The sequence below is a fragment of the Vidua macroura genome, chromosome 2 (genome assembly GCF_024509145.1).
Source record: "Vidua macroura isolate BioBank_ID:100142 chromosome 2, ASM2450914v1, whole genome shotgun sequence".
Classification (NCBI taxonomy): Eukaryota; Metazoa; Chordata; class Aves; order Passeriformes; family Viduidae; genus Vidua; species Vidua macroura.
In genome coordinates, this window is record NC_071572.1 from 69,573,256 (window position 1) to 69,587,082 (window position 13,827).

General features: G+C 39.9%; 1 protein-coding gene across 8 annotated transcripts in view; it reads right to left on the reverse strand.

Annotated features, from left to right (window-relative positions):
• LSAMP (limbic system associated membrane protein) overlaps window positions 1-13,827 on the reverse strand; it is an 889,023-nt gene that overhangs the window by 558,685 nt on the left and 316,511 nt on the right. The window contains exon 3 of one of the 8 annotated variants that reach the window (XM_054002829.1): window positions 3,202-3,438. The exons of the other annotated variants lie outside the window; for them this stretch is intronic. Coding sequence (XP_053858804.1) covers window positions 3,202-3,208 — 7 coding nt within the window. The 5' untranslated portion in view covers window positions 3,209-3,438. The remainder of the gene's footprint in view (window positions 1-3,201; window positions 3,439-13,827) is intronic. 8 annotated transcript variants of the gene reach the window in all.

The following is a 13,827-nucleotide window of genomic DNA, read 5'->3' on the forward strand; positions in this document are numbered from 1 at the left end:
CAGCAAGGAATCACGGACACAACAACACCACATCCATAAGATCCTTCCTGCCAGAAACAGGAGCTGTTAAAGCTTCAGGAGTAAAAAGCCTATCAAGACCACAAAATATTCTTACATAGCCAAGTCTCAAAGGACTGGGGAAGAGTAGAATATTTCAGCAATATTCATTCTGAATTGAAAACAAATTGGTCTGCCTTGCTTTGCTCCACCCTTTGTATTCTTTTTGAGTAATTGTTCTAGCTAATGAGTTTACTGGCAGAAGTGTTCACAGAAACAGCAATTTTTAGTGGCCATTAGAGATTATTTGTAAAGAAATTTTTAATCATAAGTATTCACTGTGTAAATGTGCTTCAAAGGACTAGGCTCATCCCATCAGGGACTAGCACTGCCCTAGGTAACCAATATGTGCAATCACAGCTAATCAGTTAGCTCTGATTTCAAATATTCTCAATAAGCAGATCATAGACAAGCTACAACATAAAAAAAAAATTATTCATAGATGTTATTTGACAAATGATTGTCAATACTGAATAATTCAAGATCCCACATTGTTCATACACAATTCCCAGAGAGAAAGAAGGGTGAAGGTTGTTTTATAAGTTCATGATGGATTCTTCCACTTGGGCTGCTCAAAACACTCTGGTGAATAATGCAGCCTCTCATATTCCTTCTGAAACATGAACGTTTGAATGGCCACATTTCAGGAGGAGGCACTGGTTTTTGGATGCTCCATTTGTAACCAGACAAGTAAACAAGGATCTGTGAAGGACACCAGGTAGAATTAATGGCATTGCTATCTGTGCAAACAGTCTGTGACACCAAGCAACTCCTCAGTGATGCAGTCATTTCTGTTGATGTTTGGCTTTAGCAACTAATTTGACAGAGACTGGAAAGATTATTCTACATCCTTACTTCCCAGTCTTCTGAAACTGTATTACTTATCCTTCCACAAAGGCAAAAATATTCAGTTGCCCCAGTCACCGTTAGTAAGCAAAAGAAAAAAGCATTCACTGCTGAAATACTAAATGAAAAGAAACTTGGTTGCTAGTCCTCCTAAACAACACAACAATATTATGGTTTGCTTTTTATTTATAAATAAATGAAAAATAACCTGTCCAGGTATTACAGAGAAGTAGACTATATATTAAGATGTGATTCTAAATTCTCTACTGTTTGTCAATAATACTATACCAAATAAATTAAGGGTGAAAAAATCTGCCATTTCATGGCCATTTATAGTCATGTTATTTCTTTGAAAACATATCACCCCTAGCATCCCACCACAACTGTGTTCAAGTCTGAGTGTCATCTCTCCAATACTTTGCACCTGAAGACTTGACTGAACAAGTCTCATGAACACAGCACTGAGAAAAGTAAAAAGTTAAAGAAATAGGACATTAGAATATAGAAGAAAAAAAAGAAAGAAGAAAAAAAGAAAGAGAAAAAAAAAGGGGTGAAAAAGAGAAGAAAAAAAAGAAAAAAGTTAAAAAACTTCTTAACAAAAATTAGTTTTTTAGTCTAGGAAAACCTGAGGTATGACAAGATAACAGTTTCTCATTATGCAAAACGCAGTGAAGACAACTGTGATCAATTGTTCTCCATGTCTGCTGAGGATAGAACAGGACGTAATTAATTTAATTTGCAACTGAACAGAATAAGATTAGATGTTCAAAAGAAATTTCTATCTGTAAGAGCAAGAACTAGAAGTTCAGTACCTCAGGCAGTTATAGAACCTCTCTACCAGACAGTTTTTCTTAGAAGACGAGGTTTGACGTAGGTCTGTCAGAATGGCAAAAGCAACTTGCTCATTCCCTGAGCTGCAGGATGGACTAGAGAGCTTTTCAAGAGCCAAATACTCTCATGATCTCTTAAAGTTTGCTCTCATGAAAACCTCAACCTGCCTTACAGGAGACCCCCTGAAGTACCCAAAACTACACCTCCCCATAAGCACAAGGAGGGGCTGCACAGGGTGTAGATGCACAGTGTGTATCCACAGGTCCACAGTGCACAATTGGTGTAGTCACAACCCAAACCAGAAAGTTTTAGTCCTCCTCCCCAAACCACTTCTGTCTGCCTTGTGTTACTGTAAGAGTAGTTTTCAGATGTAATGAAAAGGGTCACCTTGATACCTAAAAAAGCTGCCTGCCATAGAATTTAAAGATGAATTAGATTGAGCTACAGGATGCTTTAAAAGTAAATTTTGCATAACTAGAAATAAAAGCATGTTTTACAGAAGTATCTATTCCTACTCCTTCCTCACCAAATCAATGAACAGAAGTGTTGTAGATCCCTGGAAGAAATAAGATTTAGCTGCTAACAGACACAAGAGACTGCAGGCTTCTGTAGCTACCATTGAGGGTTCTACCATGCCTCCCTGCAGGGGACTGCTCCTCTGCAGAGCCATTCACCAACACACTGGTTCTAGGGAAGATTTTTCTCCAGACTTTTAAAATCCCTTCTTACCTCTCACTGAACACAGAGCATCTCAGTTTGCCAAGGTAACATCATATTCTGCTTTTCTAGCAATGACAACACAACTTTTAAATATCTTCTCTTTCGCAAGTCTGGCTAACCCAATGCTCCCAAGTCTAGAAGACCTACCAGAGCTGCAAGTTCTCAGGTTTTGCTCCTCCAAAAATAGCTCTGCTATTTTTGAACCCACTTGCAGACCCATGAAGAAAAGCACCATGTCTACCTGTCTTGCATCCTGAATATGCTCTGTTACTCCAAGACACAGTCAAACTTTTTTTTTTTATTATTTTTATATTCTAGACAATACAGCCCATAAGGATCTACTCATGTTTGCAAATTTTCTTGATTTTGCTCATATCTCAATCTCTTCCTAGTTGTTATTTATGCACACGTATGTGGTTAATGTTTCAGATTTTGGGGATGACAGCTCTAAATCCACAGGGTTTTTTAAGGTAAACTAATGCAAAAATAAACAAAACTATGACATTGAAATGTTTATATTGAACAAAAGAGGAAGTGTTTCCAGGCCTGGAATTCTATGCTATGCTGTAATTCTATATATATTTTATATATATTAAAAATATATAAAACATATTCTATATATAACATTATTATATATTACATCTATATTTTATATAGATAATATATCACTCCTTCTTACAACCATCTATTCCTCTAGTACTTGCTCATAATATTTTAAATGCAAGCAAAGAGGTACCATCGCTTCACCTTTCATAGGATGTTCCCTGAAAATTTCCAGCCTCACGTGTGAAGTCCTGATTTACAAAGAGTGTTAATAGAAGTATCTCCCAGCCTGCGAGGACTTGAAGATGAGCACTATACGTCTGGTCAACTCAGTTTTGCTTTGGGTCAGAGGTGTTCTGCCTCCATGTCAAACAGCTGTTCTTGCTGAATTCCCACTGATGAGAGCCCCTGCTTTGTTTCTCCACAAATCAGAGGCTTTTTCTGCAAAATTAGAAGTAGACACACAGAGAAATAACTCACTTGTTTTATTCTGCCTACCCTGTTGCACCCTCTGTCACCTCACTACCAGTTCCAAGTGGTGTATCAATCAAAGAAATACATAGGAGGCAAGTGGGAAGAAATAAGGCTGAAGAGATAGATCACCTCCACAAATCCAATTACTGTGCTCCTCAGGCTTTTAACTTTAGTTCTTAATTTTCAGACCTAGTTCAAGTCAGTTAGTTTTTATTTATCATATAAGCAAGAAGCTCATTAGACCAACTCTACCATTCCCAGTCACTCACATACAATGCAGCTGACAAACTCTTGCAAGTTTCCAACTCTTAATAGGGCTAAGGATTTCACCCTGACATTTTTACTTATATTTGTTGAAACCAATACTGCACAGTACTGTATGAAATCATTGTAAAATCTAAGCCTGGATACCATGACCTTGTCTGCTCTGTCTCCCACCTGCATCAATATCAAGTTAAATAGAACTAGTGGCAATTTTCTTGTAAAAGTTGACAGTGCTATAGACCATCCTTCAGAGCGTTTCCAGGTCTAATGGGTAAAACATTATTCTCCCTGCAATAATGATGGGTTCTACAGTACTTTGAGGAAAATTGCTGTGGACAATACATAAACACTTCAATGATGTGATCACTTGATGACTGGTGCAATGACTTTTGGTGAAAAGGGTCAATGCCACAATAGTTATGGAATGGCTGATAAAATTTGCATGATTTTCTAGCAATCTCATACAGTACTGTGATGTTATAGGAAACTGGATGGAAATAACATCCTGAAATAACTTTCATAACTAATTAATTGTGTTGCAGAACCAAAAGCCAGAAGCAGTCCTTCCCTGTGGCTGTGTTACTGTCCAAGTCTACAGACAAGCTGGTGTGTGGGGGAGAGAGGAGGAAGGAGATAATGATTTATATGTAAGATCTTGGGAAAGTTTCAGTGATATTAATACTTGACAAGTACAGCATGTCTGCTCCTAAGCACGTCTGACAGGTATTCTGCAGCCAACTCAGAATTCACTGTAATGTTCCTACCAGCAACATTCCGAAAGTCTTCAAATGGCCTCAAGCTGAGGGTTTAGGGAAAAAATGCACTTTATAGGTGATGAAGTGGGACATGCAAGTACCACACATGGAACCTTGGTGGCTGAACTAGGACCGTGCAGAGCATGCCCCTGGTGTGAACCCCAGGGTAAGACTTATTGACCTATCCTGAACCCAGCAGAGATAGGATTTATTGAACTTCTTTTGCTCTAATTTATGTCTATTTAATTTACACATAACAGCAAGAGAAAGGAAAAGAAAAAACTGCAAGTAGACTAGAATAAACAATCTCTCTTCCCAGTTACTTCCCTTTGATTATTATGCAACATCATTCATACCCTCTGAGGAACAAAAAGGAATCAAGAATTTTCTCAAGAGCTGGGATCACTTCTTCCATAGCTGACTGCGGTCCCCAAACCATGTATTGTGCTTATTTTGCATACCCATCAGTGATCATATTAATACTAAATGTCTCACTGTGCTGTTTACATTCAAAGGGAAGATCCTGCCACTTACAGAACATGTCTGGCCCCTTGCATTTTAAACAAGTACCTGAAATTCATGCTGATTTATAGATTCAGTCTTTGTTTGCACGAGGTGGAGTGACCCATCACATTTCCATTTTAAGATAAGATAGTATTAGCACTCACAGAAGTTAGATGCTTTCTTAGTTCTCCTCTAAATTCTCATTTGCTTGCTCTAGAAACACCCTCATATGAAGGAAGTTGAAAATGTATTGTTGCAAGCTAACATCAAAAAGGACCAGTTTTAGTACCACCTCACCCTGCTTTACAGATGTATAATTTCACTTATTAGAGTTGAGCTATTCCAGATTGTCTGTGGGAGTACCTGTATGAGTGCACGTGTGAGACACAGAATATGCATGCAGGACCAGCCCCTAGACCTTTCCAACCGCAGTTAATGCTGTATAAAATGTTCCACTCAGGTCTCATGTTTGGTGTCTTCCAGAGGTAAGCAAACCTTTCCTGCAGCGCTGCCTTCCTCACCCTTCCATGAAGCACAACTCCCTTAACTGTCAGGTCCTCTTACTTTAGGCACAATCCTCTCTTGATGAAAACAGATAAACCCTAGGGCTGCTGAAGAGCTGAAAGGTTAGTAATTACATTGGCCTCTTCTTTAGCATCTCCTCCTTTGTAACTGAGAGGGAGGTGTAGCTTCAACAAAACACAAAATTGCATGATCACCATGGAAATGAGGGATGAGCACCTATTGTGATGAAGACAAATGACTAGTGAGAGGGTTCTGTCCCCTCTCCCCTTTATTGTTTTGCATTAAATATCTAAAACTTTGGGATCTGAAACAAGTCAGGAATATTAAACAGATGTAATAGCAACAGCTCAGAGTAGTTAAATAAAGAACAGCTGACGTTCCCTCACAAAAGGCATTCACAGGTACTTTCAAAATATCCTGGATCAAAAGGGTATAGGATACTTCTGATTCCCAGGACAGTCCAACACTGGGGGAGCAGAGGGAGCTGCAGGGCAGCAATGCTTTTGATACATTTGAGCTGCTTCTGTTCCAAATGAAATTTTGTTCTCAGTATGGAGCAGCATAAGGTGCAAGCAGGTGCTCACAACCCACGCATTGGTAGATGTCATGTAGGAGTAGGCTGCACTGTCATGATATTTCACTGGAAATTTTTATCTAACAAATACTATTGGGAAATTGGAATGCCACCATGGCTTGTCTGGGTTTTGTGCCCTGATAGTCCATATATTTCCTCCCCTTCTCCCACCCAATAATGGAAATTTTCCACTTCTTCCTCACCAGAATCCATAGAAACATTCAGTGGGCAGACAGATCATCTTAATTTCTGACATCTGAAGCTATGTTCTTCTACAGATAATGTCTTGTCCTGAATCCTGTCTTCAGGAAAGAATCCTACAGCTCAGCTTCCCTGAGATTCCTGTATCAACTGACTTCTATCTAACTTGCCTGGACACTCGGCCTCGGAGAATTTGCTTGATACTTTCTCATGAAGGTGTGCAGATCCCCCTGTGCACTGAAAACCCTTCCCTTTCCCCTGTGTTGCTTTCCCCCTCCCAGTGTGGCTCTCAATTACATCAAGTTGGGATACCTGAGCAGCACCAAGAACTTCAACTTTTCAGGTTGCTTAAGGTGATGAGTACGTGCTATTGAAAGTTACAGAATAAATACCTCCAAGTTGACGTTGGGGCATATAAAATGCTATGCAAGCAACTTAAAATCCGTCACAGAACTGGTGTTGTGTTATAACAGTAAGAAGTAGGTGTATACAGAACACAAAGTTCACAGTGCTGTAGGTACTGACCTGCTCTCATAGATATATTTATTACTTGAAGACACAAACAACTCCTAAGGTGAAATGAGGCCTTTGGTGGATATGTGTGAGTTACTTCATTTTGATGCTTCAATGCTTCAAAAGAATGAGGATATCTTGTTTTCATCATACAACATGATTGCTAATTTACTGATCTCAAAAGTCTGACACATCTGCAGCAATGGAAGGCAGGTTTTATTTCTTTGGAAACATATGCCTCTGCACTTGTACTGTACTATAAGCTCTAGTAATTCGTAATGCTACATAGCTTGGATGCTCAGCTCAGCAGCTTCTGTACACACAAAAAGCCATGTAAATACAATATATTCCATAGATGCTTCAGACATGCAGAACTGACATAACTTGCAAGGAAACTAATACATTTAAGTCATTCCAGCAAAAATATTATTCACAAATGTGTGCATTTTGTATAGGATGACTTGTCTGCTCACTTCCAGCACTCGCCAGCTAGTGAATTTCCTGCCCAGTCTTAATATATATATATATATATATGTGTGTGTGTGTGTGTGTGTGTGTGTGTATAGGAAGTTTATAATTCATTATAAACAACACAATATCCCTTGTGAAGAATAGGGTCACCTGCCAACCTAGGACTGCAAACACAGCTAGCAGGTGTAATCAGACACCTGGTGAACTGATGGAAAACACTCTATTAGTTAAATATTATTCAAAACCCAGAAACGTCTTTATGGATGTTAGCCAGCAAGTAACTCTGAATGACAACCAATTCTGAGGAAATCTTAAACTTGTCAAATCAATTCTCTTCTCCCAGTGGTTCACAAAATGGAACAGGCAACAATGACTGACACAGAGAGGTCATCATACAACCAGCCATCTCTTTCTAAAAGGTAGATACTCACAAGCCTTCCCAGCCTTCTGAAATGAAGTAATAACAACAAAATCTTATTTAGGAGCATATAGAAGGTTCACTGAAAGCTATCAGGATTTGTCTCAACTTGAATAGGCTTAAAACACAGCTACTGATTAACTTTCAAACTGTCAGGAATCTACAACAGAGAGGTATTTTCTTTGGCATGTGTCTGAATCATCAGTATGGGAACAGCTTTTGCTGAACCACTGTTTAAACTGATTTAAATGTAATAACATGGTGTAGTGGTAGAAGGAGGAGCATAATAATCCAAGTAATAACTCCTGAAAGAGTAGCAGAGGCTTTGCCATACCTCATACTGCCATATTCTCACAGGGGAAAGGAGAAAACAATCAACAATAGAAGGACAACTTCTTCCCAATCCTGTGAAGCATTGGTAACTTTATAATAGCCTTCATCCACCTGCTGGGACCTGCCTGTTTTGCTCTTAAGACACATGGACAGAGCTGTGCCAGGAGCCCAGAGATTTTCTATGGAAAGCAAACACACTGTACCTTTGTGTAGGAAGACTGCTCAAGCTCCCATACTCAAGGCAAACTCTTATCAACTTACAGGAAACAACACAATTACTGAAGCATTTGTGCCATCAGCTACTTCTCATTTCACTGATGCTCCAGTGTCAGTTGTGCTTGTGTTCAGACATGAGTGATGGAGGATCTAGTGTGATCCAGACAGCAAGATTTGAGTAGAACTCTTCATCCTAAATTTTCTGTTCAGGAGTCCCCTATGGCCTCTCCACTCTGAGACCTTGAGATTCTCCACACTTACCTATCCAGCAATACCAGAAGGATGGAATGCACCAAGGTGGAAAGATCCGGGTACTCCAAAAATTACTAACCCAAGAAATTAGCTTTTTCCTGCTTTAACTGGCTGCATCTACTTCTGCCATATGAGAGCAATTGGATTTACTACAAATGCCTATGTGTTATTGCATCTTTCTTTTACCTTGGGGCAAAATGCCCACTTTCTGTGGAAAGAGTCAGCAGTAATATTGCAGTATGCACTCGCACTGGCAATCATCACAGCATTCGAACATGAATTTGTAGCAAGATGACAACTGAGTCACAAAGCACAAGTTTCACCAACATCCTCAGCTATCCATCTGAGAGCTTAGGCAGAGTGTGAAAAGCAGCTTGACAAATGGAGAAACTGAAGCACAATCCAGGTCTCTCAGTTTTAGAGTCCCTTGGTTCTTCAACCACCATACAATGCTGAAGTCTGGAACAATGCCATGCCACCAAGGCCCCTAATGGACCCACAAAATAGAAAAAGTAGGGATGGCAGCAAGTCCAAACCCACCTGCCACTTAGCCCCGCTCAGCATACTTAGGCCTGGATGCTTTTTGGTTTGGTTCACTTTTCTTCAGACGGACAAAACGTACTTCTCCAATGCACACCCCCTTGTTCCACATGTAGCAGTGAAAGCTGAGGGGGATCATAGCTGTGCCCTTTTCTCTCTGCCTGTGTTTGCCTGTGAATTGTTTTAATATGCACTAAGCAGCCACTTTCTTCACAATTCCTTTTCCTGCTTGATCCCAGCAACACCCCATTGTTTCGACACTTTGATGCACTGGTGTCTAGGAACAGCTTGCCAGCAGCACCCACACAAGACGAAATATTTCAAGGCCTCAAAAGACGGACCTAGAGACATTTATTTTTCTTAAAATTGACATTTTAACAAAGCATCAGAAGCAGGAGTCCTGCTTGGTGAGCCTTATTTCCATCTTCTCACAGCTCCTGAATTTAAAGGAACAAGTGAAAATTTAAAGCGTCCCCTTACAGGCTAATCCCATCACTTACATTTTCTGATAGTTATTTGGTAGCTCAGGTTGAGATGCTTCCATTTTTTCAGTCCTTCTCACTGGACTTCATTAAGCTGTGGAAGTTATAAATAACTAGACTGAAGGATCAGTCTCATTAAATATTTAAGTCCATTATAAAAAATCTGGACGATTCATATTATTGCATGAAAATTCACTAAATGTTTTTCTTTTTTAATGAGAAAATATGCAGATTAAGCCACTTGAGAGTCTTCTTTTTCTGCAGCTTTGATTTTAATTTTCCAAACGAAAAGGAAAAAAAGTTTTGAAGCCAGAAAACTTCACTGCCACCAGAAGTGCTTTTTATTCCCCTGTAAAAAGAGATGGCCTCAGAATTATTTCCCCTTAATCTCTTCATCACAGAAATAATGATCTTTTCTTGGATTTAAACATTACTTTGTAGCATTTTCCAACTTACACAGTTCTCAGTTGTGCTACTGCATGAAGTCTCATAACAAGAGGAAAAAATAGCTTGCTACAGTGAAACAAATTAATCTACTTCTCCTACCCTATTTGAGTACCATAACAAGAACTGCACTGACAGAACAGGTTTAGAAAAAACATAAGATTTCATTTCCCATAATGATCTTAGGGGACTAAGTACCATAATCTGGGATTTATATTTTGAAGCAACTCTATTGAATCTCCATTCATATGACAAATTATTGTCAATACCAAAAAAAAAACCACCAAAAAAAAAACCAAAACAAAACAAAAAAAACCCACCAACAAAACCCCCACAAAATCAACAAAAAAAAACCTATCCTCTAAAAATAATCAGTATTAATAATGTTAACATTTTTTCCTAATTTTCTCCCTGAATTTTTAAATCTGTGTATAACATTTCTAGAATTTTTTCTGCAATTGGGACAGCAGAAAACCATTTCCTATTTTTCATATTAAAAAAAAATCAAAAATCAGAAGTTCTTACAAATACATTTAATCTGTTGGGGTCTTTCAGGGCAGAAGGACGTTCACAAGGCTCATCATAAATTCATGTGTTGACAACACGATGCCAAGAGACAGCATGCTGCCTGACAGACATCACTTCCCAGGAAAAAGGGGAGCCATATCTGACACCACTGGAGATGCTTCCAAGACATCACTTAGGGTAGAAAACTGCCTCTAAGGGGGTGGTGAAAATACAGGAATCTGGACACTACATTTTTCTTGTTAAGCTATTTTTTACCTGCTAGGTCAGAGCCAATGCAGAAGGAGTAGAGGTTACACTGCCAGAGAACAGCAGGACCACATTTTGACAGAAGCAAAAAACAATTCAGCAAGGAAGAAATGATCCCCTCTCTTCCATCATCCCCCGGGCTTCTTCACAACTTCTCTCCTTAGTGAAACCAGGCTCCCAGACACAGAAATACCAATATAATCCTCAGTCCCTTAAATGTAAAGACCATCTTCCCAAGTGTCAGGGGGAGAAAGCATATTCCAGTCCAGCCATTTCAGGAATTGGTGATAATTTTGCTCCCAGGCCATTTCTAATGATGCCTCATTTTCTTCCAATAGTACATAACTTCTCTATTATCTACTGGCATTACAGCTCTGGATTTCTTGTTCTCTCTGATGGGACTGTGCAGGGATTTTTTAAATCCAGCGCCTGACAAGAGTTTCAGGGGAGACTGCCATAAAAAAGGCCATAGATTATTCTTAAATTGCATCTTCTAAGACCTACCCAGTGGTTTTAAAATCGCCATCAATAAAGTATTAACGGCAATAGTAATAGAAGTGATATCTACAACTGGCCCTCTTGGACAAGCTATATGTAACATATTCCCCATAATAAGGAGCTCTGCTTTGAGCCAAGGCATCAACCTTAATAAGCTATGCTACTCCTACTGGTGCTGCTAAGAGGTTGTTCGGACAGTTCATTAAACACCATTTTTTCTGCCATTGGAAACCTAGCAGCACTAAGTATATTTGCTGTGAAAATGGCAGGCTCAGCAGCACATCTGGGGAAAGATTGTCGGAGAAAGGATTTCATTTCATTAGAATCGGCGGGGGTTTTTTTTGTTTTATCAGATTATCATTTTTAATCGCGCATCTAGTTGGATAAGGCAGACCCCTCCTGTCAGAGCAGCTCACAAAACTACTTATGACACAGTGCTACCGAAATGCAGCTGGTTCCACAGCAGCAACCAGTTAGGAGGGAAAGCACAGAGCAGTTTGGCTGAAGAGGGAAAAAGGAAGCTACAGGCAATGTAACAGAATCTACCACTGTTGCCACATGGATTCCAATAATGTGATCATTTCTCTGCCCATGCTGTGTAGATGGCTTTCAGCCCTTTTCAGAACGAGCAGCCTCAACCTGTACTGCAGGAGCCTGACAGCAGGCAGCTGGAACAGGGTGATGATACCTGTGCTAGATGGGACTGAAGCAGATGCCCCACAGAGAACATTTTAGTCTGCCTGAAAATGGCCCATGAACGATCTGTGAACTGCACATGGCTGGGCTGAAATTCCAGAAGAGTGAATATGCCCCTGGGCAGACACATTGGGCAGAAAACAGGTAGGAAGAGGGTAGATGGCAAGTACAGAAAGCAAGGAGGAGACCAGGCAGCTCTGATCAGGGCTTACACATGTCACCCCTCAACAGTGATTCTAAGGAGAAAACACAGACCACCATGTCATCCTCTCCAAATAACATTAACCCTTCAGAAAGAAAGAAAGAGGGAGCTAGATGATTCAGTAATTCTCACAATGTGTTTCAGGCTCTAAAGAGAAGCAGATGCTATTTCCTCTCTCTCCTTGCTCATCTCCTTCCCATTCAAAAACAAGGAGCCCTGCAAAATCATTCTCTCCACACAGAACAAATAGTTCATTACTGTTTGCCTTTATGAGAGTGGGCGAATAGATTTTGTACCTTGTCGGATCAACGTTCGTGCCAATTTTTCAAGGCTGCCTTGCTGAAGCAGATGCAATAACATTTTATTATATAACACAGAATCCAAAGGGATACTCAGCATACACATACACTGAATTAGCATAGGCACAAATCCCCTGGCTGGCTGCACTGAAAGCTGCGCTATCTCTTCCAAAGCCTTTGCAATCTCCATAGTCAAGAATGGAATAAGGGCTGAGAGAAGAGGGACAGTGTAGCCAAAGATGTAAATCTATTATGTCCAGCTTAGATCCTGACAACTTCAGTTTCCTTTGATTTAGCTTTCCCACCTACAAAGGGAGAATGGAAACATCAGCAACAGCTCCTGGACTTCCCTGGTAGTTTGCAAGTGCATACAGCTCCTCAGAGGGGAATGCTAGGGAAACAGATAGGACTGCCTTGGTCCAAGCTTTAAATAATCGACATATTGTGACTGTACAGACAGACTGTAAAATGACTCCAGTGGGAAATGGATGGCATGACTAAAGAAGGGAAAAGAAAGAGAGATGTGCAAAGGAGCAGATGAGAGGGAGGTGAAGTAATGGGAAAACGAAAGCAAAAGTTTTGCAACATTGGCTGCACCAGCGCTTTGGCAGGGGTTCTGCAAACCCCGATGCACTGCTCAGCTTGGCCATTTCCAAAGATGGATTAGCAAATTAATGTAAGCAGAGCATAAAGTTGCTGACTATGGTGGTGTTGAGTCACCTTGGGCCTCATCAGCATTGCTAAACATTGCCGGTAACCTTTCCATTATCACTGAGGGTCTGCACAGCACCAGGACCCAACTGCTCCAATAATTTCAATTACTTTCCCTGACAAATTTTATGTTTCATGTATTTTACTGGCCTGATAATTATGATTTCTCTCATTTCTCGCTATCGAGCTTAATGGGTTCCAGCACGAGTGTACGGTTTCAGAAATGAAGTTCCACTTGAATTCACAAGTTATTATCTACTTTCGCTAATGGAATTGGAAAAAAAGAGAAAGAGTGGGAAAGAGATAAAGGATGAGTAGAGAACGAAAAGCACAGAGGAAGAGACAGATGCATGCACAGAAAAAAAAAGACTGAAGAAAAACATACTGACGAAGGGAAAAACAAGAGAGAAAGAATAGAGACTAAGTTAAGACAAAGATGAAGCACAAGGAGGACAAAACCCAAAAAGAATGCATGGAAGAATGAGATAAAGACTGAGACAGAGAGAAACAGACACAGAAAAATGGGTACACAAACAAATGAGAAAGAGCTGGAATCAGCACAAGTGAGAGTGGAAAAACCAGCACCATCAGAAGCATTAAAAATGCTTTCTTGTATCATGACTAAACACTTGATAGGTCATCTCAAGCCTTGTATAGGCAGCAGAGAACTCAGCTCTGCACCTT